The sequence below is a fragment of the Saccopteryx bilineata genome, chromosome 7 (assembly GCF_036850765.1).
Source record: "Saccopteryx bilineata isolate mSacBil1 chromosome 7, mSacBil1_pri_phased_curated, whole genome shotgun sequence".
NCBI lineage: Eukaryota > Metazoa > Chordata > Mammalia > Chiroptera > Emballonuridae > Saccopteryx > Saccopteryx bilineata.
This window is the reverse complement of record NC_089496.1, coordinates 61,230,822-61,256,602: the sequence shown is the minus strand read 5'-3', so window position 1 is coordinate 61,256,602 and position 25,781 is coordinate 61,230,822. Positions and strand designations below refer to the sequence as shown.

At 48.4% G+C, this 25,781-nt stretch overlaps 3 protein-coding genes across 5 annotated transcripts in view; 1 reads left to right on the top strand and 2 right to left on the bottom strand.

The window, feature by feature from the left end:
- CYFIP1 (cytoplasmic FMR1 interacting protein 1) overlaps positions 1-4,563 on the top strand; it is a 68,494-nt gene extending 63,931 nt beyond the window's left edge. For both annotated transcript variants that reach the window (XM_066238303.1, XM_066238304.1), the window contains exons 30-31: positions 324-471; positions 3,393-4,563. In XM_066238303.1, coding sequence (XP_066094400.1) covers positions 324-471; positions 3,393-3,557 — 313 coding nt within the window. In that variant the 3' untranslated portion in view covers positions 3,558-4,563. The remainder of the gene's footprint in view (positions 1-323; positions 472-3,392) is intronic.
- The window catches only part of NIPA1 (NIPA magnesium transporter 1), a 90,941-nt gene that overhangs the window by 35,983 nt on the left and 29,177 nt on the right, over positions 1-25,781 (bottom strand). The gene's annotated exons all lie outside the window — the stretch shown is intronic.
- On the bottom strand, positions 6,250-24,441 carry NIPA2 (NIPA magnesium transporter 2). 2 transcript variants are annotated; one of them, XM_066238306.1, is made up of 6 exons: positions 24,141-24,441; positions 21,922-22,152; positions 15,205-15,261; positions 11,067-11,157; positions 9,601-9,761; positions 6,250-7,193 (listed from the first exon to the last, which is right to left on the bottom strand). In XM_066238306.1, exons 2-6 carry the CDS (start codon positions 22,058-22,060, stop codon positions 6,559-6,561), a joined length of 1,083 nt encoding a protein of 360 aa, XP_066094403.1. In that variant the 5' UTR covers positions 22,061-22,152; positions 24,141-24,441; the 3' UTR covers positions 6,250-6,558. The 2 variants fall into 2 exon arrangements, with proteins under 2 accessions (XP_066094403.1, XP_066094405.1); XM_066238308.1 differs by having other exon boundaries at positions 24,147-24,441.

Below are 25,781 nucleotides of genomic sequence, written 5' to 3'. Positions count from 1 at the left end.
TAGGCACACTGTCTGTGTGTATTTCTCTAGATAGATCCACACAGCTTCATGAAGTCCTTCCTGGAGGGTCTGTGATCTAGAACCAGCTTAGGAAATAGGGTCTGTGATCTAGAACCAGCTTAGGAAATAGGGTCTGTGATCTAGAACCAGCTTAGGAAATAGGGTGCCAGGGGAGCCCCCCGCTAGAGGTGCTCCCCGATGACAGGGACATGCCCGGGCAGCCCAGTGCTCCGTCGTGGCCTGTTCCCGGCAGATGGCTTGGCGCTGGGAAGGGACGTGGCCTTGAGCACTCGGCCGTTGGGCTCACGGCGGCTCGTTTGCAGGCAGTGCTTCGGCGACGGGCTGCACTGGGCGGGCTGCATGATCATCGTCCTCCTCGGGCAGCAGCGGCGCTTCGCCGTCCTCGACTTCTGCTACCACCTGCTCAAAGTCCAGAAACACGACGGCAAAGACGAGATCATCAAAAATGTGGTGCGTGGAAGGGAAATCGCTCCCCCGGGGCCATTCCACACACCACACACACACACACACACACACACACACACACACACACACAATGCTTGCTCTCTGTTTATTACAACTTCTTTCTCTGGGGACCTGGCTCGTGTCTGTGCATCCGGTGCCACCGCCTGAGGTTTACTTTTCATTCCCGCAGTGAACTGCAGTCTGGCGGCTGAAATCCAGAGTATTCGATTTTTTTTATTCTCCTCTCAAGGTCTTTATACCTATCTCGTATTTCCAAGCCCCACGGGATCCACATTTTCGGGTCATTGTCCTGTTGGAACAGTTTCCTGGCTTCCTTTGTGAGGGTCAAGAGTGTGATTGTTGGCTGTTTTCCAGAGCTTTGTGTATGTGTGTGGTTTTTATGGATTCTTTGAATTCTAGAAAAGAGTCATCCATTTTCTCTTTTAAATAGTGTCGTCTTTCTGGCCTCTTCTTTCGGGACTTGGCTTGCACGGATGTTTGACCTCTTATCCCTGGTCTCCTTACCCCTCCCCCTGTTTTATTAGTTTCTGTGGCTGCTATAATCAATTTGCCACCGAGTGGTTTTATACAAGAGCCATTTGCCATCTCAGTTCTCTAGGCCAGAGGTCTGGGGACAGAATGGCTCAGCTGGGTCCTCTGTTGAGTCTCACAAGGACCAGAAACAGTGTGTCTGGGGGGCTATGCTCCCTTCTGGAGACTCTGGGATGAATCTGCTGCTAGGCTTTTTGCAGGATGTTGGCTGGACCTGGTTGCTCTCAGTTGGAGGATGAAGGTCCCTGTTTCCTTGGTGGCTGTCTGACCCACATCCCTTCTCATGCTTTGCACACGGCCCCTCTGGCCAAGCTGGGTGAAGACTCTGTGGTGCTTCCAGCTCTTTTTTTTTTTTTACGGAGACAGAGAGATAGATAGGGACAGACAGACAGGAACGGAGAATGATGAGAAGCATCAATCATCAGCTTTTCGTTGTGACACCTTAGTTGTTCATTGATTGCTTTCTCATATGTGCCTTGACTGCAGGCCTTCAGCAGACTGAGTAGCCCCTTGCTCGAGTCAGTGACCTTGGGTCCAAGCTGGTGAGCTTTTGCTCAAACCAGATGAGCCCGCGCTCAAGCTGGCGACCTCGGGGTCTTGAACCTGGGTTCTTCTGCATCCCAGTCCGATGCTCTATCCACTGCGCTACTGTCTGGTCAGGCAACTTCCAGCTCTTTTTGATGCATCTCCCTTGCCTCCCAACTGGAGGAAGTTTTCTGCTCATGATTAGAATTTGTCCACCTGGATAATCTTGGGTGTTCTCTCTATAATGTTAATTAACTTTTAAGTTTTTTGTTTTCCCATTGATTTGAGAGGAAGGGAGAGGGAAAAGCATCAACTTATTCCAATTAATTTTGCACTTACTGGTCATTTCTCATATGTGCCCTGACCAGGGATTCAACCCGCAAACTCCGCATGCGGTTATGATGCTCTATCCACTGAGCAACCCACCCAGGGCCTCTCCCTATTTTAAAGTCTAGCCTGACTTTATGTACAGAGTCGCTTTAGCCTTGGAAGGCAGCATGTCCAGGTTGTAGGGATGGGGACGAGGCCGTCTTTGAGGGGCCACCTTGCCCCCCACACCCCATGTCCTCGCCTCTCTGGACGAGACCTGGAAGACGTCCAGTTCATGAGTTCACTTGAGCTCTGTCCAAAATGCTGTTTCTCCTTTTGAAAATCAATCATTCATAATGAAAAGTTCTTTCGGCTTTTCAACTCTTGGTGACATCTGACAATTTTACCTTTTGCACTGAATTTCTGCCATTCTTTTAGTTTCCACATTCCATGTATTTCAGTCTAGATCTTTTAGTTCTAGTACCTGAGGCCGCCTGGGTAGCCAGAACTCTGAAACCGTAGCTTGCGTGTTGGGTGTTTTATGTGCCACTCTTGTTGGATTGTTTTTCTCCCGAGGTGTTCATTCGTCTCTCATCTCCAGGGCTTTTACTGACTTGGCCTAATTAGAAGGTCCGTGGGTGTCGTCCAGGCTGCCTCCCCGTGCCACTACTGCTGGTGGCATCTGTCCCTGAGCAAGTCTTGGCTTCTGCTCTGCCTCCTGCAGAGGCAGAAGAACCAGCAGTGTTCTTTATAAAGGTTTTCTCTGTTTATGTTTTACCCAGTTCTCTTAATAGCAGGACTGCCTGTGAAAGCACCCATCCAAAATTGAGAGTTATTTTTGTTTTTTTGATTCAGTGAGAGGTGGGGAGGCATTAAGAGACTCCTGCATGTGCCCCGAACGGGATCCATCCAGCAAGCCCACTGGGTGTGTGTGTGCTGCATTGTTCAGCAACCCAGCTCTTCTTAGTGCCTGAGGCGGAGGCCATGGAGTCATCCTCAGCGCCAGGGCCAACTCGCTCCAATGAGCCATGGCTGCAGGAGGGGAAGAGAGAGACAGAGACAGAGAGAAGCAGGGTGGAGTGGGGAGGAGAAGCAGATGGGTGCTTCTCCTGTGTGCCCTGACCAGGAATCGAACCTGTGACTTCCACATGCTGGGCCAATCAATGCTCTACCACGGAGCCAACTGACCAGGGCCAATTGCAGCAGTTCTAAAACATGTATGACGTCCCATTCCTGTTCTTTGCCCCAGAGCATGTTACCTGTATCAGTGTGCTGCCCACGCCTAGCACCTCTTCTTAGTGCCCACCTCTCTGTCAAGTAGCTCTGCACGTCGTTACAAAGCAGTCTACAGCGAGGGGCCACAGAGAAGTGTGTTCAGATGCAATTTACAGTCACTGTTCCAACAAGCGGCTTGAAAGAGGTGGTGTGCCTGGCAGTAGTTTGCTCTAATCTTTTTGAGGAACGGAAAGTCCTGACATTCTTAAACAGATAGAAGGTGTGAACAAGTGAAGAGTAAAACATCTCGCTTTTACCTGCCGTAGCCTTTGAAGAAGATGGTGGAGAGGATCCGCAAGTTTCAGATTCTGAACGACGAGATCATCACCATCTTGGACAAGTACTTGAAGTCCGGGGACGGGGAGAGCACGCCCGTGGAGCACGTCCGCTGCTTCCAGCCGCCCATCCACCAGTCCCTGGCCGGGAGCTGAGCGCGTGCGCGCGCCCGTGGAGCACGTCCGCTGCTTCCAGCCGCCCATCCACCAGTCCCTGGCCGGGAGCTGAGCGCGTGCGCGCGCCCGTGGAGCACGTCCGCTGCTTCCAGCCGCCCATCCACCAGTCCCTGGCCGGGAGCTGAGCGCGTGCGCATGCCCGTGGAGCACGCCCGCTGCTTCCAGCCGCCCATCCACCAGTCCCTGGCCGGGAGCTGAGCGCGTGCGCATGCCCGTGGAGCACGTCCGCTGCTTCCAGCCGCCCATCCACCAGTCCCTGGCTGGGAGCTGAGCGCGTGCGCATGCCCGTGGAGCACGCCCGCTACTTCCAGCCGCCCATCCACCAGTCCCTGGCTGGGAACTGAGCGCGTGCGCACGCCCGCTGCTTCCAGCCGCCCATCCACCAGTCCCTGGCCGGGAGCTGAGCGCGTGCGCACGGCGGTGTCTGCGGAGCCCCGGGCCTGACTGCGTTCTGTCACACTCTGGCGTTTCTCTTCTAAACTAGTATGACTCTTGGGGACCATTTGTCAGTATTTCTGTACCTTTGTTCAAAGAGATGCTTTTCCATCCGAAAGCTTAATTTTATAAAATGGGCTTATTTTTCTAGACTAAAATTGTATATGCTTTCTGGTAATTAGAAGGCTGGGACTACTGGCCGCTGACTGTTGTTGCCATTGTGTTCTTACCGAGTTCCTTTCCATTTTCCTATGGAACATCATCTTTTTCTGCTGAGTTCATCCAGTTATCCCTCAGCAAAGGGTCAGTGATGTCTGGGGAGATCTGTGAACTTATGCAAGAAACTTAATACCAGCTAATTGTAATAAACGTTACCAGTTCAAGTTACTGATGATTTAGCTTTGGTTTAGGGATCCTTCTTATGAATTCTAAGTCATTCTTCCCTTCCCTTGTGCAGAAAATAGTGAGCTTGATTCCTCTGTTTCTACTAAATCAGTTGTAACGAAATCTAATTCGGGAGCGATTATGGAAATAAAACTAACGAAACCTACATACTTGCAGCCGCTCGTTTACTGTGTGCCCTGGCTTGGACAAGGTACTTTCTCTGCTTGTCCAAGCACACAGCCTGGGCCCAGCCAGGAGGTCTGAGTCTGGGTTACCCGCAGCCTTGGAGAAAGGAGGAACTTTTCCCTATGGCTTTGGAGTAGAAGCCCAGGGACATCACACGTGCTACAGAAAACAAAGTGAGAATTACCTCCCGCAGTGTCTGACCGTGAGTTAGGCAAAATAGAACCGTTCTTTATGAAGTACCTTCAAACTTGTTTTCTTAGTGGGACCAGCATCCCAAGGAAGTATTTGTTTGCACCCCATGATGGAAGCATAGACTGTGGAAAATTACTGTAATGACTGAAGTTAAATAACTCGTACTACTCTCATAAGAATTACAAACCAATAAAATGTAGTACACACTTTATATACAAGACCAGGGCTTTGAGATGTTAAGTAATGAAGAATTGATTATGATTGAGGTCCTCCTTGTCTGTGAGGGCAGTTATCGCACCAAGCTGGGACCACTGGTTCTTACTTTACTGTGTACAAAGCACAGACCTGGGTGCAGAGCACGAACAAAGGGACAGTGTGCCTGTGGTATCAAGTTACACGGGGGGAGGCTCCTTAAGAAGGTCAATAACAACACTGGGAGAAAAGGGGATTTATTTCATGAACCTGGAGACTGCCAACTCTTCCCTGAGGACTACTATACCTGTTTTGCCTACGTTTGAAATTTTCTGTAAACATTCCCCACTGATGTTTTTAGACAAACTCTTAAGCCACTTGGAAAGAAGCCAGGTTTTTTTTTCTTGTGGGAGAGACAGAGTCAGAGAGAGGAGCAGACAGGGAGAGATGAGAAACATCAGTTCTTTGTTGCGGTTCCTTAGTTGTTCATTGATTGATTTCTCATATGTGCCTTGACGGGGGCGGGGGGCTACAGCAGACCCACTGACCCCTTGCTCATGCCAATGAGCCTTGCTCAAACCAGATGAGCCCACGCTCAAGCTGGCGACCTCGGGGGTCTCGAACCTAGGTCCTCCGTATCCCAGTCCAACTCTCTCTCCACTGCGCGACCGCCTGGTCAGGCGAAAGAAGCCAGGTTTAACAAACATCTTTGCAGTCTGTTCTAAGCATTCGGACTTAGAACTTTTCCCAATTTGTTTTTTATTAGAACGTGAGCTGAATTTTAAAAATTACCTTAGTCTTCTGACTTCATTTCCCAGAGCTGTTAGAAGATCTAAGTGACAACAGAACTCACGAGAATACGTTGGAAAGCACAGGAGCTGATGTACAATGGGGATCCGAGTTCCAGGTAGCCAGGGGTTGGAGCAGTAGCAGGACAGGACTGCTGGGCAGCCCGACACAGGAAGGACGTTCTCACGGGGCTGATAAGGGGTCACCTAGGAAGACCATGAAATGTGCCAGGGACGGACCACAGCTGAGCAGCAGTCTGAGGGCTGATTCTCCACCCTTTGTTTTTAATAAATGAGTTGCCTTTAGGAACTTAGGATTCTCATTATGAGTTCAAAATTAAAAATCACCAAACATGATTCATTCTGGCAGGTAAGGCAAATCACGGGATAATGTGGGATTTTTTTTTTTTTAATCAAAAAACCTTAAAATGGTCAGGGGATTGATGCGAGGGGGGAGGGGGTGACAGAGGTACACTTCAGACTTTCCTCACCAATGAAAAAATAAAGCATTTTTATAGACTTAAAACTGTACCATTAGTGCATTTAGATTCTGGTGAAAGAAAATTTTAAATACTGCTACAATAATACAAGGTTGACAAAAATTGGCCAGGTTATTGAGGTCATTTTAGTGAGCTACCATCATTTAAGTATGTATATGAAAAGTAATTTCTTGGTCCAAATTAGTGATACCTTAGAAAAGATTGTCTCTAAAGAACGTAATTGGAGAACAATGCTTTTTCAGACACATTCGATACCCACGTTCGTTTTATAGAGCTGTAGGCTTGCTGCTGGGTTACCCCTGGTTAAAAAGCTGCCAGGTTTCCGTTTCTCCGGGAGACGTTTTCGGCGGTGGGCTGTTCGATCCCGCAGGTCATACTCTCTTCATTATTGTTAAGAACCTCGTACATGTTGGTGAGGTTGCCATTCATGACCTTCTCGTCTTTCCGCAAAGACAACGGAAGGCTGGCCAGGCTGAAGCTGACGTCCTTGAAGGCGTGCAGCAGGAAGATCCCCACGATGATTGTGCAGAAGCCGCTCAGGGTCCCGATGACATCAGTGGCGGGCATGTCCTGCCACTCCTTAAAGAGGATGGCCGAGCACGTCAGCACGGAGGTGGTGAAGAAGACGTAGTAGATGGGCGTCACGAGGGACGTGTTGAAGATGTCCAGGGCCCTGTTCAGGTAGTTGATCTGTGTGCTCACGCAGACCACGAGGCTCAGCAGCAGGGCCCAGGCCAGCGGGTGGCGCAGCACGGGCTTCCCGGCAAACAGCTCCTTGATGGCAATGCCCAGGCCCTTCACGCAGGACACGGAGAACGCGCCAATCACAGAGCAGATCGTGATGTACACCAGAATGTTCGTCTGCCCGTGGCGCGGCCCCACCACAAAGATAAGTATCAAGGACACAATGACCACAAGCGTCGCGAAAACCACAAAACCTGGAGGAGGCAGAGACAGGTTACGTTTACTCAAACGGTTAAGACAGTGGTTCTCAGAGTGTGCCAGGGCGCACTGGTGTGCCCTAGAACAGTGGTTCTCAAACTGTGGGTTGCGACCCCGGCGGGGATCGAACGACCAAAACACCAAGGTCGCCTAAAGCCATTGCCCTAGAAGATTTCCAGGTGCGCCCTATGGTTTTCCAGAGAAATATGTGCCTGTTGGGGACCAAAAAACCAACAGGGTTTTTGGAGTTTAGATTTTTGGGGGATAGAAGGGTAGGGAATTGGCTGTAAGCTGATAGTCTGCCCAACCCCCCACCTCGCTTGCCTGATTAGGTTGCAAAAGGCTGTTAAGCTGTGGTGCTGGATTGTTTACACTACCCCCCATGTTCCCCGGAAAGACTGGAGGCAAGTTTCTTCTCTCCTTTGTTTGGTGTAAAGTTAAGATGATATGTATGGTGGGGGTTTTCTGCACTTGGTAAAATTCTTGGGTTGCCCTGGAAACATGATCAAAGATCTCACTGATTTGCTAATGGCCACTTAGCCGTATAAATAAAGCAAGATGCTGTTTTTGGGCATGCTTTGTTCTTGCCAGCAGCAACTACAGGGCCCTCCCACCCGTATTTTCTTAATTCTGCACTGTTCCCACTTGGGACCTGGAATTACTAGCTGCGCTGGTTTGCGGCATGTGCCCAGATATAAAAATAAATATAGTTACTCTATTATGCCATTTTATTATGGAAATACCACTCTTTTTGTTAACACATCATTATGTTTATTATTAACACATCACTACATTATTTTTATAACTTTTTTTTTTAGATTTTATTTATTCATTTTAGGTGGGGGGGGGAGAAGAGGGGAGGAGCTGAAAGTATCAACTCTCATATATGCCTTGACCAGGCAAGCCCAGGGTTTTGAACCAGCAACCTCAGCATTTCCAGGTTGACGCTTTATCCACTGTGCCATCACAGGTCAGGCTACATTATTTTTAGATAAATACACCCAAATAAAATGGATAGATTTCTCAAAAGCGTGATATTGAAGAATCTGATTCTGGAAGTGAGCAAAAGTTTAGTATAAATAAAACAGGACTTGAAGGCTGATGGGCAGAGTTTAATTTATAGCATTTTCCATCACTTAACACTGAACAATACAATTGTATTAGGTACCCATTCATGGAAGCTTCAAGTGATTTTGGTTTACATTACACAGAAGAACTGGCAGCTTTATCCACTGATTGTGGATTGATGATTAAACATAAGAAATTGTCTCTTGAAGCCTTTTGGATTTCTATAATATGTGGCAATATCTAAAAAAGCTCTGAACATTTTACTACAATTTTCAACATCCTATTTATGTGAATTAGGATTTTCTACCCTCAACACAATTAAGAATAAAAAGAGAGGAATTCTTCAATGTATCGACAAAGAAATGAGAGTTTGCCTTTCAAATATATACCCAAACATTGAAGAAACACTGGGACGCATCAGGCTCATGTTTCTCATAAACACAAGAATTAAAAAACTTAACACTTTTATGCCGGGACCTGCCAAATTTACTAAATCTTACTAAGAACGTATCTATCTATATAAAAAGCTATCTTTTGTCATTTTTAACCCCCTTTTTTATGAATTCTAAAAAGCATAACAAAAAATGTAACAAAAATATTTTTTAATGTCAATAAATTTAACTTTATATTTTCATTTAATCACCATAAAAGTACGCTTAGACTTTATATAGCTTTAAAAATATTTGACTTAGACCCTGGCTGGTTGGCTCAGTGGTAGAGCATCGGCCTGGTGTGCAGAAGTCCCGGGTTCGATTCCCGGCCAGGGCACACAGGAGAAGCACCCATCTGCTTCTCCACCCCTCCCCCTCTCCTTCCTCTCTGTCTCTCTCTTCCCCTCCCGCAGCCGAGGCTCCACTGGAGCAAAGATGGCCCGGGCGCTGGGGATGGCTCCTCGGCCTCTGCCCCAGGCGCTAGAGTGGCTCTGGTCGCAACAGAGCGACACCCCAGAGGGGCAGAGCATCGCCCCCTGGTGGGCGTGCCGGTGGATCCCGGTCGGGCACATGCGGGAGTCTGTCTGACTGTCTCCCCGTTTCCGGCTTCAGAAAAATACAGAAAAAAAAAATTGACTGAATTATTATAACCTGTTTTTCAGAAATTTTATATAGTGTGCTCACAATTATTTGTAGGATTTTAAATGCGCCCCAACTTCAAAAAGTTTGAGAACCACTGGGTTAAGGACTTAAGAAAACTGAGACTCCAAACTTAACAGGAAGGAGGACTGGTGTGGTCCAAATAAAAACCAGCCGCCTTTGCTGCCCTAGCAATAGTGCACAAAACTGTGATTAAAATAAAAAGCAAAATTGGGAAGTAAAAATAGAGCTTTCCTCCTCTTACCTGGATCCCCAAGCTTGTGCGACATTTCATTTAAAGTCTCGATCTCCTCTTCCTTTGGGGCATGAATGACCATCACGGTGGATCCCAGAATACTTAGCAAACATCCGATTTTCCCATGCAGGTTAAGTCTTTCATTTAGAAAGTATGAGGAAAGAATAGCACTGAAATGGGGCGGGGAGATGGGCAAGATTTAAATCACCTACTTGTTTCTCATTTTTAAATATCAACACAATCCAGATTTTAAATCACTGAACTCAAACTTGGTGTGTGTATAAACATTCTGGCTTTCTGCCGAGGCACAGAAAATGTCTTCAATCATAAAACAAAAGCTTTTGGGGAAATATCTGCTTAATCACACACTGAACCACTAGAATTATTAGCACCTCTCTATCAGAAGTCTGTATGAAATTTACAACAAATGGAGCGACATACAAACCAATGCTTAAAATGTGCTCAACATTTATTTATCCTTATAAGTGGATGCAGCCATCGCACATGTTCATTTAATTCTATATAATCTGCCTATTATTTCCAGTACTTTATAGCTAGTTTTATCCAACTATAAAAAAATATAAACCTATAAATAATGGTATAATGTTCAGAAAATAAGGATTAAAAAACCTATAGTATAACACACCTTCATATATACTGCTCACAAAAACTAGAGAATCAGGGAACGTGCAGATACTCCTGGACTTTCAGCCTTTTGTCTAGTGCATTTTCACCCATGAAATACAAGTTGGTTTTGCATCTCATTTGCATAATCAAACCAGTTTCTTTGACTTGTCGTTTGTTTTTTTTGCTTTTCTGTTCTTGTTTAATTTAAAAAATGCTTTTATTGCTTCATATTCATTTTGAAATATCCCCTAATTTTTGTGAGCAGTATATTATAGTACCTTGAAAAACTATATAATCTACATGTAACACACACACACACACAAAATCTTGGGGGGGGAAAAGATAAAATGGTCCATCAATAAACTGGGAAATAGTAACCAAAATCTAGACTTCAATAAGGACTCGGCTGTTTGAACTCCTCATTAAAGGAACAGAAATCAGACAAGCCTCGGAATGCTCCTGAACAGGTGCCCAGGCCAGTCCCCAGAGGCACCTGACCTGCCAATCATGGTTTTCCCTAGTCGGCACAGAAACCCATTCACTAGCCACCACCCGCCAAGTGCATGCGTGTCAAATGCCAAGCGCTGTGACAAGTGCAACTGGAATTTTAAAAAACTGAAATCCGAGTAAAACATGCTGGCTCTGAACACAGGCAAGACGGGTCACAAGAGCTCTTCCCCCACCAACAGACAGCTGATCTGTGTGCAGAAGGTAACGTCTTAGAAGTACGTTACGACATAGCAGTTAAAAGTTATCCATGTTGCTTAAACGTAAACTACGCTGAACACATGGAGTCGGGCGGTCTCAGCTGCTGACTGGTTTCTGCGTGGGAGACGTGGTGTCCTTACCTCACCAGGACGCTGAGCGCTCCCAACGGGGTCACCAGGGTCGCGGGTGCGAAGGCATACGCAGCGAAGTTGGCCACCTCACCAGCTCCCACTGGAGATGGGCAAAAGAAAACTCAGATAGGAACACGTCCACTCAGAACAGAAATTTTATTTACGTTCTCTTAGTTTTCATCAGTTTTACTAGGCTGTGTCTAGGGCCAGTTTTCTGTTTATAGATGCTGAGTACGTCCTGGGTTTCCTGAATCTGAGGCTTAATAACTTTCGACAGTTTTCCAAGTCTCAGCCACTTTCTCTTCAGATACTGCTTTTGCTCTACTCTTTGTCCCTCTGAGACTCTCATCAGTCACCGAACCCTCTAATTCCACAATACTCTTAACCTGTGTTTTCCACCCCTTTGTGTCCGCTTCAATTGAGGTAATTTCTTCCAAACCACTGCCATTTCGCTCAGTTCAGGCACACAAGTCTTTCCATTTCATTACTGCATTTTTCAATTCTGCAATTTCTTCTTTGTTCTCTCGCAAATCCACAATGTCATAATAATTTCCAGTTTATCACTAGAACCTGTAGCGAGCCGCTGTGTCATGGTTGTGACACACCCAGTACCTGGTGAGCCTGCAGGTCAGTTTCTACCTATTGTTTTTGCTGAAATTTCACAATCTCATGTGCCTTTTCTCTCCTGGGCGTTTTATTTTTTTAAGTCACTGTAGAAACGGTTTAAGGAGAGGAGAATATTTTATCTCCAAGCTTGAACTTTGGCATTCTTATGCCAGCTGCCAGACAGCATTAGCAGCTCAGACCCAGGCCAGAGGCGACCTGGTGCTCACGAGTGATCAGACCTGTGGTCTCCTCCTCCCTCCCATGGGCCTGCCGATCCAGAGCACCAGCTCAGAGCGCGCGGTGGTGCCCACCCTAGCAGACCCTACTGACCCGCACCGGCCTGGTTCAAAGGTTCCCTGTGTCGGCTGCCTACTCCAGGACTGCAGTGACCCCTAGGGCAGAAATATCTCCAGCTCATCTCTGAGGGGGACGGTTTTCTGATTTTAGCAGGTAATTCTTCACTTTGGTGTTGGCTCTTTGATGCTTTAAGAGGATACTTTTTTTTTTTTGTATTTTTCCGAAGCCAGAAACGGGGAGGCAGTCAGACAGACTCCCGCATGTGCCCAACCGGGATCCACCCAGCATGCCCACCAGGGGGCGATGCTCTGCCCATCTGGGACGTCGCTCTGCCGCAATCAGAGCCATTCTAGCACCTGAGGCAGAGGCCACAGAGCCATCCTCAGTGCCCTGGCAAACTGCTCCAATGGAGCCTTGGCTGCGGGAGGGGAAGAGAGAGACAGAGAGGAAGGAAAGGGTGGGGGTGGAGAAGCAGATGGGCGCTTCTCCTGTGTGCCCTGGCCGGGAATCGAACCCGGGACTCTTGCACACCAGGCCGATGCTCTACCACTGAGCCAACTGGCCAGGGCCTAAGAGGATACTTTTGATACCCTGTTCAGCCTTTTGTTTTCAGTAAATCCTTCCTGTTCTACCTTCAGGACACATCTAGAATCCCACTTCTCCCCACTCACCACCGCTATGCTGGCCCACGCCGTCCCCCTGCTCACCCCCGCTACGCTGGCCCATGCCGTCCCCCCGCTCACCTCATTACTCCACCAGCCTCCACTCGGTATCCCTGCTTCTGCTCCTGTCGTCTATGCCTGGGTCACATCCTGTCGCCCGTGACTTCCCTCCACCACAGAAGTCAAAGTCCCCATGACTAAGGCCTCACTACTGCTGATGTACTCCATTACTTCCCCTATACACTCTCTTACTATTCTTGCCTCTTTCATGCTGCCCGAGGTCTTAGTAATCCAGTGCTGCTTATCAAAACACCCCGACATCTGGCAGCTTATAACAGCACAAGCCATGTTTTCTGCTAGTAAAGATTTCATGGCTTCTCAGTTTCTGTTGGGTAAGACTTGAGGAGGCTGTCAGTAGGTACTTCCTACAGAGGATTTTTTAAGAGGCTATAGTCACTAGAAGGGTGGACTGGGGCTGGAGGACCCAGGTCCAAGGTGGCATACTCACAGGACTGGCCGGCCAGTTCTGGCTGCAGCCCAGGCCCTCCCTTCAGGCTGCCAAGCAGTGAAGGCCAAACCCAGAGCCTCAGCCAACCGTCTCAGGGGCCCCACGTCAGCACGTCCGCTGCACCTGGTCACAGGCCAACACCTGTCAGTGTCAGAGGGCAGTGACCTAGCACCACGGGGCCGACACCTGTCAGTGTCAGAGGGCAGTGACCTAGCACCACGGGGGGGACACCTGTCAGTGTCAGAGGGCAGTGACCTAGCACCACAGGGAGGACACCTGTCAGTGTCAGAGGGCAGTGACCTAGCACCACGGGGCCGACACCTGTCAGTGTCAGAGGGCAGTGACCTAGCACCATGGGGCCGACACCTGTCAGTGTCAGAGGGCAGTGACCTAGCACCACGGGGCCAACAAGCTCTGGGGGTCACCCTGAAGGCTGGCCAACATACGTCCATCGCCCAAGCTCGGTCCTGCCTCGTGGCCTTCACATTGACTGTTTCCTCCTGTTTTAAATGCCCTTCCCCCAAAACCAGCCTCTAGCCCAGGGGTCTCAAACTCGCGGCCCGCCCACCAATTTTGTGCGGCGAGCAGACTAATCAAACTTCGTGGATTAGTCTGTGGGCCAGTCTGCGGGCCGCACAAAATTGGTGGGCGGGCCACGAGTTTGAGACCCCTGCTCTAGCCTGACCAGGTGATGGCGCAGTGGATAGAGCGTCGGACTGGGATGTGGAAGGACCCAGGTTTGAGACCCCAAGGTCGCCAGTTTGAGCACAGGCTCATCTTGCTTGAGCAAAAAGCTCACCAGCTTGGACCCAAGGTCGCTGGCTCCAGTGAGGGGTTACTTGGTCTGCTGAAGGCCCCCAGTCAAGGCACATATGAGAAAGCAATCAATGAACAACTAAGAAGTCGCAATGCGCAACGAAAAACTAATGATTGATGCTTCTCATCTCTCTCTGTTCCTGTCTGTCTGTCCCTGTCTATCTCTGCCTCTGTAAAAACAAAAACAAACAAACAAACAAACAAAAAAAACCCAGCTTCTACTTCCTTCACGTCTTTGACTCAAATATCACCTCTTCAGTGAGGCCTGCCCGAGCTCCCCCATCTAAAATTTAAAGCTACCAAACCTTCTTTTTACACCTCTTCCCTAATTTTGCTCTTAGCCAATGTTAACTCTTATCACTGAAACATTCTAACTTGTTTATCATTATTATCTGTCTTCCATCTAGACCAGGGGTTCCCAAACATTTTACACAGGGGGCCAGTTCACTGTCCCTCAGTCCGTTGGAGGGCTGGACTATAAAAAAAACTATGAATAAATCCCTATGCACACTGCACATACCTTATTTTAAAGTAAAAAAACAAAACAGGAACAAATAAAATATTTAAAATAAAGAACAAGTAAATTTAAATCAACAGACTGACCAGTATTTCAATGGGAACTATGCTCCTCTCACTGACCACCAATGAAAGAGGTGCCCCTTCCGGAAGTGCGGCGGGGGCCAGATAAATGGCCTCAGGGGGCCGCAGTTTGGGGACCCCTGATCTAGAAATGTGGATGTTGTGTGGGTAAGGATCTTTCTGTTTGACTGATATACCTCCAGCACCAAGAACAATACTTGACATACAATTTAAAGTAATCAATATTTGTTGAATAAATAGTCAGATTAGCCACCTCGTTACTACAACTGCCCTTAGGCTTAAAAAGAGTATGTATAGTATAACTTAATCCGGGTACTCTGAAGGCCCAGTGTCTCAAGATCAGCAGGGGTGGGGAGTTCAGCCCGGTGTTTTCTATGACCTTTCACTTTCAAGATCACCTCAAATTGAGCAGAACTGTGAACACAACAACGTGTCAGACATATTTTAATCAGATAGGTAAAAAAGTCTTCCTATTCAAATGGAAGAAGCCATTAAACTGTTAAATGACTTTTAAAGACAAATTTTAAATAGTTTGAGTTCTGTTCATTAAAAAAAGGTTAAAGTTTTAAAAATTGCTAGTAACATGAAGTGGCAATAGTATCTGCAAATATTTCAATATACAACTACAACATTTTCTGGAAATAGTCTCTATACATACTTGATAGCAGTCCAGCCCACCACAGCCATTCTTTGAGATATGCATGGCCACCCTGACCTGTGAAGGAAAAAATATTTCACTTGTTTGGAAGATTATTGGACTCTTATACATTTATGACAACTCTTAGCAATGACAGATTTAAAAACATCTCATTTGTTACTCATAAAACTCAACAAACAAACAAACAATCCAATAAAAATATGGGAAGAGGACATGAACAGACACTTCTCTCAGGAAGAAATACAAATGGCCAACAGATATATGAAAAGATGCTCATCTTCATTAGTTATTAGAGAAATGCAAATCAAAACTTCAATGAGATACCACCTCACACCTGTTAGATTAGCTATTATTAACAAGACAGGTAATAGCAAATGTTGGAGAGGCTGTGGAGAAAAAGGAACCCTCATTCACTGTTTGGTGGGAATGTAAAGTAGTACAACCATTATGGAAGAAAGTATGGTGGTTCCTCAAAAAACTGAAAATAGAACTACCTTATGACCCAGCAATCCTTCTACTGGGAATATACCCCCAAAACTCAGAAACATTGATACGTAAAGACACATGTAGTCCTATGTTATTGCAGCATTGTTCACAGTGGCCAAGACATGGAAACAACCAAAAAGCCCTTCAATAGATAACTGGATAAAGAAGATGTGGTACTTGGAATATTCCAATATTCCAATATGCCTTGGAATATTACTCAGCCATAAGAAATGATGACATCGGATCATCAACATGGTGGGATCTTGATAACAGTATACGAAGTGAAATAAGTAAATCAGAAAAAACCAAGAACTGCATTATTCCATACGTAGGTGGGACATAAAAACGAGACTAAGAGACATTGATAAGAGTGTGGTGGTTACGGGCACAAAGAAAACTAGATAGAAGGTGATGGAGGACAATCTGACTTTGGGTGATGGGTATGCAACAGAATTGATTGACAAGATAACCTGGACATGTTTTCTTTGAACATATGTACCCTGATTTATTGAGGTCACCCTAGTAAAATTAAAAAAAAAAAATCTCATTTGTTGACCGTTACTACTTTGAATAGAGGTTCCTTCATACATAAAGAGGTTTTTCAGGTCCTACTTTTAGGACTATAAATCCCTTCTCAGGCTTTTGGCTAAGATCAAGTGAAGAAAAGGGGATATAAGGATCATGAAAATGTTAAAAATGTTTACATTTGTACTGTAATGTTGAGTGAAGTGATTAAATCAATCCTTCTATTTGACTTTTTTGCTTTTCTGAACTCAGATTTAATAAACAAAGTAAAAGAAAACGAGCCAGTCAACATGTAGCCCAGGTTCAAATGTATCTATCTGTCTGAAAGCAGGAAGGTCACTTAGGTGTGGGCCAGCCCCACTGACGAGGCAGGAACCCTGGAGAAGGGGGTCCTATGCGGACCAGGCATGAAGACTCAGCACTGCTCACGGTCTGGGGCTGCCACGATGCTCAGCCTACACTGTTCCTCGACTTTCATCCAAACCAAGCTAACACAATCAAGCAGTCGACACTTGGGTCATTGTCCAAAAGAAGAAGTCAATGCAAATGAAGCCTCCAACAAGCATATCCATCACAGACAATGGGCATACCTGCCTTAGGAGTGACCACGAATGCGGAGCACGCCTGTTCAGAGCACATGCCAGTACTTTCTCCTCTGTCTACAAAATTCCAGTAGAGGCTAAGGTTTTAAGATTCCTTGGTTAGGTTTGGCCATAGAGATGGCACGGGAAAAGAGGTGACTTTTTTTTTTTTAATGCCAAAGCAGGTCTTCTCTGAGGTCAGAACCAAGTCTAGAAGTGACGCAGAGGCTGACTGACAGAACACGACCAGGATGCAACACACGCAGGAGCCGTCGTGAGTGTACCGATGCAGTCAGAGTGGGGTCCCATCATGTCGAGTCCCCCAGGGTCTCCCGATGCAGTCAGAGTGGGGTCCCATCATGTCGAGTCCCCCAGGGTCTCCCGATGCAGTCAGAGTGGGGTCCCATCATGTCGAGTCCCCCAGGGTCTCCCGATGCAGTCAGAGTGGGTCCCATCACGTCGAGAGTCCCCCAGGGTCTCCCGATGCAGTCAGAGTGGGGTCCCATCACGTCGAGAGTCCCCCAGGGTCTCCCGATGCAGTCAGAGTGGGTCCCATCATGTCGAGTCCCCCAGGGTCTCCCGATGCAGTCAGAGTGGGGTCCCATCATGTCGAGAGTCCCCCAGGGTCTCCCGATGCAGTCAGAGTGGGTCCCATCATGTCGAGTCCCCCAGGGTCTCCCGATGCAGTCAGAGTGGGGTCCCATCATGTCGAGTCCCCCAGGGTCTCCCGATGCAGTCAGAGTGGGGTCCCATCACGTCGAGAGTCCCCCAGGGTCTCCCGATGCAGTCAGAGTGGGTCCCATCATGTCGAGAGTCCCCCAGGGTCTCCCGATGCAGTCAGAGTGGGTCCCATCATGTCGAGTCCCCCAGGGTCTCCCGATGCAGTCAGAGTGGGGTCCCATCATGTCGAGTCCCCCAGGGTCTCCCGATGCAGTCAGAGTGGGTCCCATCATGTCGAGAGTCCCCCAGGGTCTCCCGATGCAGTCAGAGTGGGTCCCATCATGTCGAGTCCCCCAGGGTCTCCCGATGCAGTCAGAGTGGGTCCCATCATGTCGAGAGTCCCCCAGGGTCTCCCGATGCAGTCAGAGTGGGTCCCATCATGTCGAGTCCCCCAGGGTCTCCCGATGCAGTCAGAGTGGGTCCCATCATGTCGAGAGTCCCCCAGGGTCTCCCGATGCAGTCAGAGTGGGTCCCATCATGTCGAGTCCCCCAGGGTCTCCCGATGCAGTCAGAGTGGGGTCCCATCATGTCGAGTCCCCCAGGGTCTCCCGATGCAGTCAGAGTGGGGTCCCATCATGTCGAGAGTCCCCCAGGGTCTCCCGATGCAGTCAGAGTGGGTCCCATCACGTCGAGAGTCCCCCAGGGTCTCCCGATGCAGTCAGAGTGGGTCCCATCATGTCGAGTCCCCCAGGGTCTCCCGATGCAGTCAGAGTGGGGTCCCATCATGTCGAGTCCCCCAGGGTCTCCCGATGCAGTCAGAGTGGGTCCCATCATGTCGAGTCCCCCAGGGTCTCCCGATGCAGTCAGAGTGGGGTCCCATCATGTCGAGAGTCCCCCAGGGTCTCCCGATGCAGTCAGAGTGGGTCCCATCATGTCGAGAGTCCCCCAGGGTCTCCCGATGCAGTCAGAGTGGGTCCCATCATGTCGAGAGTCCCCCAGGGTCTCCCGATGCAGTCAGAGTGGGTCCCATCACGTCGAGAGTCCCCCAGGGTCTCCCGATGCAGTCAGAGTGGGTCCCATCATGTCGAGTCCCCCAGGGTCTCCCGATGCAGTCAGAGTGGGGTCCCATCATGTCGAGTCCCCCAGGGTCTCCCGATGCAGTCAGAGTGGGTCCCATCATGTCGAGTCCCTCAGGGTCTCCCGATGCAGTCAGAGTGGGGTCCCATCATGTCGAGTCCCCCAGGGTCTCCCGATGCAGTCAGAGTGGGTCCCATCATGTCGAGTCCCCCAGGGTCTCCCGATGCAGTCAGAGTGGGTCCCATCATGTCGAGAGTCCCCCAGGGTCTCCCGATGCAGTCAGAGTGGGTCCCATCATGTCGAGAGTCCCCCAGGGTCTCCCGATGCAGTCAGAGTGGGTCCCATCATGTCGAGAGTCCCCCAGGGTCTCCCGATGCAGTCAGAGTGGGTCCCATCACGTCGAGAGTCCCCCAGGGTCTCCCGATGCAGTCAGAGTGGGTCCCATCATGTCGAGTCCCCCAGGGTCTCCCGATGCAGTCAGAGTGGGGTCCCATCATGTCGAGTCCCCCAGGGTCTCCCGATGCAGTCAGAGTGGGTCCCATCATGTCGAGTCCCCCAGGGTCTCCCGATGCAGTCAGAGTGGGGTCCCATCATGTCGAGTCCCCCAGGGTCTCCCGATGCAGTCAGAGTGGGTCCCATCATGTCGAGTCCCCCAGGGTCTCCCGATGCAGTCAGAGTGGGTCCCATCATGTCGAGAGTCCCCCAGGGTCTCCCGATGCAGTCAGAGTGGGTCCCATCATGTCGAGAGTCCCCCAGGGTCTCCCGATGCAGTCAGAGTGGGTCCCATCACGTCGAGAGTCCCCCAGGGTCTCCCGATGCAGTCAGAGTGGGGTCCCATCATGTCGAGTCCCCCAGGGTCTCCCGATGCAGTCAGAGTGGGTCCCATCATGTCGAGAGTCCCCCAGGGTCTCCCGATGCAGTCAGAGTGGGGTCCCATCATGTCGAGAGTCCCCCAGGGTCTCCTGACTTGTCCGTTGTTTCTGGGGAAACAACCTACACTGCCCTTCAGAGGTTCACTGAACTGGACTCTTCAACCCAGAGAAGCCCTCTCTTTCCTTCCTGCCTTCAAGATCATCAGGAAAAATACCTAGGGTAAAAATCAAATTTCTGCCTGACCAGGCGGTGGCGCAGTGGATAGAGCGTCAAACTGGGATGCGGAAGACCCAGGTTCGAGACCCCAAGGTCACCAGCTTGAGGGCAGGCTCATTTGGTTTGAGCAAAAGCTCACCAGCTTGAACCCAAGGTCGCTGGCTCCAGCAAGGGGTTACTAAGTCTGCCGAAGGCCCGCGGTCAAGGCACATATGAGAAAGCAATCAATGAACAACTAAGGTGTTGCAACACGCAATGAAAAACTAATGATTGATGCTTCTCATCTTTCTCCATTCCATTCCTGTCTGTCTGTCCCTGATTATTCCTCTCTCTGACTCACTCTCTGTCTCTGTAAAAAATAAATAAAATTAAAAAAAAATCAAATTTCTACTATCACAGCCAAAAGATTCTAGCTTTCAATAAGGTTCTGGTTCTATTCAGACCCTTATTTCATCTCTGCGGACATATATCAAAATTTAAAGGCTAAATGCTAATAGGGACATTGGCCCCTATTCTCAGTTTGATAATAATCATAGGAGTGAGTAGTTCACTTATTTTGACATCTTTTTGCTTATTTTTCTCATTACACAACTGATGTCTGTGCCCTGCCCAGTTGGCTCAGCGGAAGAGCATCGGCCAAGCATGTGGAAGTCCTTCCTGGGTTTGATTCTCGATCAAGGCACACTGGAGAAGCGACCTTCTGCTTCTCTCCTCCCCCCCCTTCCTTTCCTGTACCATGGCTCAATTGGTTCGAACAAGTTGACCTGGGGTGCTGAAGATGACCTTGCCTCAGGCGCTAAAATAGCTCAGTTGCTGAGCAATGGAGCACCAAACCCAGATGGACAGAGTACTGTGGTAGGGGCTTGCCGGGCGCATCCTGGTCAGGACGCCCGTGGGAGTCTGTCTCCCTGCCTCTCAAAAAACAAAAACAAAAAAAAACCAAACCCTGATTGTAGTAAAGTACCAAAAAGCTACAAAATTAATATTTTAGGGAAAGAAATGTGAAAGTTTCCTGGCTTGCAGAAACATACTGTGTAGGAGGCTCCCTTCTACTAGGAAGCTCAGAGAGCATTGTATTAATTTGAGTAGGCCTGCAGAGAGATTCTGTGGATACGATATTATGCTGGGTGATTAGCACCAAACCAGGATAGCTGATAGCACTGTATTGTAAATGAAGAGGGGAAGGAGATTTCCATTCCTGTCCTTCCCCCCACACTTGTAAGAAAGCAGGTGAATAGCTAGCAGGAAGTGAGAGATTGAAAAAACCTTTTCTTATTTGATGAGCCATTTGCAGGCATTTATCCCCTAGTGCCATGGAAACCACCCTTCCCATCCCCTCCTGAAAGCGTGTAATTAATGTATTATATATATATATATATACACCTCTAAACAAAGAAATGGCAAATAAACACTAGAAAATTTAGGAATATCTTTCAATATGTGGAATAACATTTTTGCTATTGTGTTACCTTATAAGTTTTGACACATAGAAATGTTTTTTATAGGTTTTATAGACAAATGTAAGCTTGCTAATGAATTGTGTCCCATCCCACTCCTTTTCCTGCCAACCTGTGCGTGTGAACAAAGGTATACAACCTGCCACAAGGGCTGTGCCTGGACACACACACACACACACACACACACACGATCTGGGTCTGCAAATGCCCCATGTTAGTCATATGCGGCTGGCATATTTAATAACTCTCCTCCTTTAATAAAGCTCCTTAAAATTCATCTGGACTTGGTGTCTCTATGTCAAGGGTAGTCAACCTTTTTATACCTACTGCCCACTTTTATATCTGTTACTAGTAAAATTTTCTAACCACCCACTGGTTCCACAGTAATGGTGATTTATAAAGTAGGGAAGTAACTTTACTTTATAAAATTTATAAAGCAGAGTTACAGCAAGTTAAAGCATATAATAATTACTTACCAAGTACTTTATGTCAGATTTTCGCTAAGTTTGGCAGAATAAATCTTTATAAAACAACTTACTATAGTTAAATCTATCTTTTTATTTATACTTTGGTTGCTCTGCTACCGCCCACCATGAAAGCTGGAACACCCACTAGTGGGCGGTAGGGACCAGGTTGACGACCACTGCTCTATGTAAACCCTCGGAACTTAGGCTCGGGCACTTTACAACATGATGTCTGAGTCTCTATGAACATTGATAACTCTTGCAGTTTGAAATTTTGAATATACTCACAACAGACTGAGATGTGCCCTTCCAGTCAAAGCACCTGAGCACACAAGCACACACTGACATCATTTCAGAGTCACACGGGGTGTCACCTACCTGCTCGCATGGAACCTTTTCTGGCAAGTCGCAGAAGGCCTTTCTTTTTCAAAATGAAACTCCCTCCAATGAAGATGCTGGAGCTCATAGCCAAACCCAGACCAATATAGAAGTCATATTTTCCGTGCCCGTGGCTCATTGCGTTCGATACTTAAGCAGTTCCTGTGACACACATTGATCACAGGACAGGGAAACGCCGATACTGGAGGCAAGAGGATGCAGTCTTCAAATCTGCACAAGGCAAAACAAGACAGTATCTTTCATACGGCCCTCTTATTAAAAAAAAAAAAGCTGAAAGACATAGAGATGACTCATTCACTCTCACTTCCTCATAAACACCCTTTATTGTCACACACCCTTTAGGGTCATTTAAACTACTTTTTTATTGATTGATTTTTAGAGAGACCTAGAGAAACAAAAGAGAGAAGAGAAAGAGAGAAAAGGATGGGGGGGGGGAAGGAAGGGGGGAAAGAGAGAGAGAGAGAGAGGAAGAGAGAAGCATTTATTTGTTATTCCACTTAGTTGTGCATTCATTGGTCACTTCCCTGATGTGCCCTGCCCAGGGATTGAACCTGCAGTCACCCTGGCATTTGGGGACATCCTTCTAACCAACCGACCTAACTGGCCTGGGCTGTCATTTAAAATTTTAAACTCGAGGCCTGACCGGGCGGTGGTGCAGTAGATAGTCAGACTGGGATGTGGAGGACCCAGGTTCAAGACCCCGAGGTTGCCAGCTTGCACACGGGCTCATCTGGTTTGAGCAAAAGCTCACCAGCTTGGACCCAAGGTCGCTGGCTCGAGCAAGGAGTTACTCGGTCTGCTGTAGCCCCACAGTCAAGGCACATATGAGAAAGCAATCAATGAACAACTAAGGCAGTGGTCCCCAACCCTGGGGCCGCGGACTGGTACCAGTCCATGGGCCATTTGGTACCGGTCTGCAAAGAAAGAATAAGTAACTTACATTATTTCCATCTTATTTATATTTAAGTGTGAACGATGTTTTATTTTTAAAAAATGACCAGATTCCCTGTTACATCCGTCTAAGACTCACTCTTGATGCTTGTCTTGATCATGTGATACATTTATCCATCCCACCCTAAAGGCCAGTCCGTGAAAATATTTTCTGACATTAAACAGGTCCGTGGCCCAAAAAAGGTTGGGGACCACTGAACTAAGATGTCGCAACAAAAAACTGATGATTGCCCTGGCTGGTTGGCTCAGTGGTAGAGCGTCGGCCCGGCATGCAGGAGCCCCGGGTTCGATTCCTGGCCAGGGCACACAGGAGAAGCGCCCATCTGCTTCTCCACCCCCACCCCCTCCTTCCTCTCTGTCTCTCTCTTCCCCTCCTGCAGCCGAGGCTCCACTGGAGCAAAGTTTGACCGGGCGCATGTGGGAGTCTGTCTGACTGCCTCCCTGTTTCCAACTTCAGAAAAATACAAAAAGAAACCCCAAAAAACAAACAAAAAAACCCCCCTGATGATTGATGCTTCTCATTTCTCTCCATTCCTGTCTGTCTCTCTCTCTGTCTCTGTAAAAAATATATAAATTTTTAAACCCAAGCAAAAGAAGCTCTGGGCTGGAAAGTAGAAAACGAAGAAGGAAAAAAAGACTGAGTAGTTACTAAGTACTTTTAAAATTTTGATTCCTAGCCTCCATGAAACAAAATTCTCTATTCTCTCCTATTTCCTCTTACTACTGAAAAGAAAAAAAGAGTACCAACTGGCCATATGGTATATAGAGAATGTCTAGAAACAGAACGAAGACGCAGTCTTGCAAGTCAACCCACTGGAAAAGCTCGCGAAGTGTGCAAGAGCCACGAACACGACACGGAGCGTGCACCGAGTTGCGCGCCGCGCTGACAAGTTCGGAAAGGAACACGGGCGGCGTTCCGATCGCCTCGGCCGCCTTCTAAGGCTCGTCCCACGGCCGCCGTCTCCGCGCGGGCCGAAGCCATCTTCTAACGCGCACCCCAACACAATGCAATTACGGGCACGGGCTTCGGGGGCACGCCCGCCCCCGGCCCCGCCGGAGCCCTGCGGAACCGAAAAGCCACCCTCCCTGCACGGCGGGGTTCCTCGAGGCAAAGGGACCAGGAAAGCCGCTTCCTTCTCAGAACCGGGGGCAAAGAAAGGCGCCCAGGAAGGACTGTTTCCTGACCCAAGACTAGGAGGCTCGCCCCCCGTGAGACCCTCCGCGCTGCTCTCAAGGGGCGACCTCACCCTCACCCCAGGCGGCAGGCCGACGGCGCGGCTCCCCCGCTCCGATATCCGGCTCCGGTCCCTTCCGCTCACACCCTCACACAGGCCGTAGGGGCCGAGCTCTCCAGCGCGCGCAGGGCCAGCGCCTTCGTCGCCGCCGTCCAGGGGAAGGTGCGAGCATCCGGGGCTGCAGCCGCGCGCGCCGTCTCCTCCATCGGGGAACCCCGACGGCCACTTGCCCGGGATAACCTTAGGGCCGCGACGGTGCCCCTGGACCGAGAGCCGTCGCGAGGAGAGCCTGGGCGCAGCTGAGTAACGTCAGAGGCGGCGCGCGCAGGCGCAGTGCGGTGAGGCTGGAGCCCCGCCCACCAGCGTGCTGTCTCAATCGAATTCCAGTTTCTGAGCAGGGGGTGGGGTGGCGGGGCCTGGTTAGGCGGGCGGAGCGCGCGGGCCGAGCGGAGAAGGATGAGAGGCAATATTTAGCCTCTATAATGACCAAGAAAGTACCATGTGCCGCTTAAAATGCAGCTCCACGCATTTAATAGGTGTCCCTAGCGATCCCCTAGAGAAGCGGTCTCAGGGAGGGCAAGGGGCGGGGCGTGTCTGTGGACAGGGCGTGTCTAGGTGGCCGGGGCGTGTCAGGGAGGAGAATGCAGGGGGCGGGCCCAAGTCCTGGGGGCGGGGCTAGAGCGTGGCAGGAGCCAAAGAACTTGCAAGGACTCCAAGAACTGCGAAAGGTAAAAAACTTTTCCCTAGCTGCTCCGGAAGGAAAGCAATCCTGCCATCACCTTGATTCTCGTCCAGTTCAACGTGTGTGGACTTCTGACCTCCGGAACTGTTCAGATAATAAATCTGTGTGGCTGTGAAGCCAGAGTTTGTGGAAATTGGTTTGAGCAGCAATAGAAAACCTGAAGCTAATACAAAATAATATGGAATGTATAAACTGTAATCGAAAACTACAAAGTATATTTCTAATTACTGTAAAAAAATTTAAAAATAATCCAACGGGGAAAACAAAGTAATTGCTGATCGATAAAAGTATTTTTCATATAGTAAAGGGACTTATGGGACACTAACAAAGGTTAATGACTATATTTCTGATGACACTGAGAATATTAGAATCTTTATTATATGAGGCTTAAGTGTCTGTTTGTCGCCGATAGCTTATTGGTTGCTTGCGTAACTACTAGCCAATGGGGTGAAGTTGCCACGGCATTCAAATAGTCCCGCCTTCTGGCATGCCACCTCACAAATTGAGGTTAAAGATTATTAACCTCAATGAGCAATTATTATGCTGTTAAGAAATCTTAACACCAGAAGGGATCTTTGCAATGGTACAAGGCTAGAGGTTCTCCAATTGAAAAATAATGTCATAATAGCTAAGTCTTTGACTGGCTCCTCTAAAGGTGAAATACATGTCATTCCAAGAATTGATTTGGCTCCATCTCAAACAGGGTTGCCGTTTCAATTGAGATGTATACAATTTCCTGTAAAACTTGCCTTTGCTATGACCATCAATAAGTCTCAGGGCCAAACGCTTAAGCGTGTTGGCATTTTTTTACCTGAGCCTGCATTTGGACACGATCAACTTTATGTTGCCTGTTCAAGAGTTCGTGAAAGAACGGACGTAAAATTAAAAATAATTGATGGTCCTCTGCAAGG

Coding starts and splice junctions, on each gene's coding strand:
- NIPA2 (XM_066238306.1), bottom strand. CDS start 22,060: ATGAGCCACGGGCACGGAAAATATGACTTCTATATTGGTCTGGGTTTG. Junction 9,762..11,066: donor GCGCTCAGCGTCCTGGTGAG/GTAAGGACACCA, acceptor GCCCCATTTCAG/TGCTATTCTTTCCTCATACT. Junction 7,194..9,600: donor GCACAAGCTTGGGGATCCAG/GTAAGAGGAGGA, acceptor TGCCTCCTCCAG/GTTTTGTGGTTTTCGCGACG.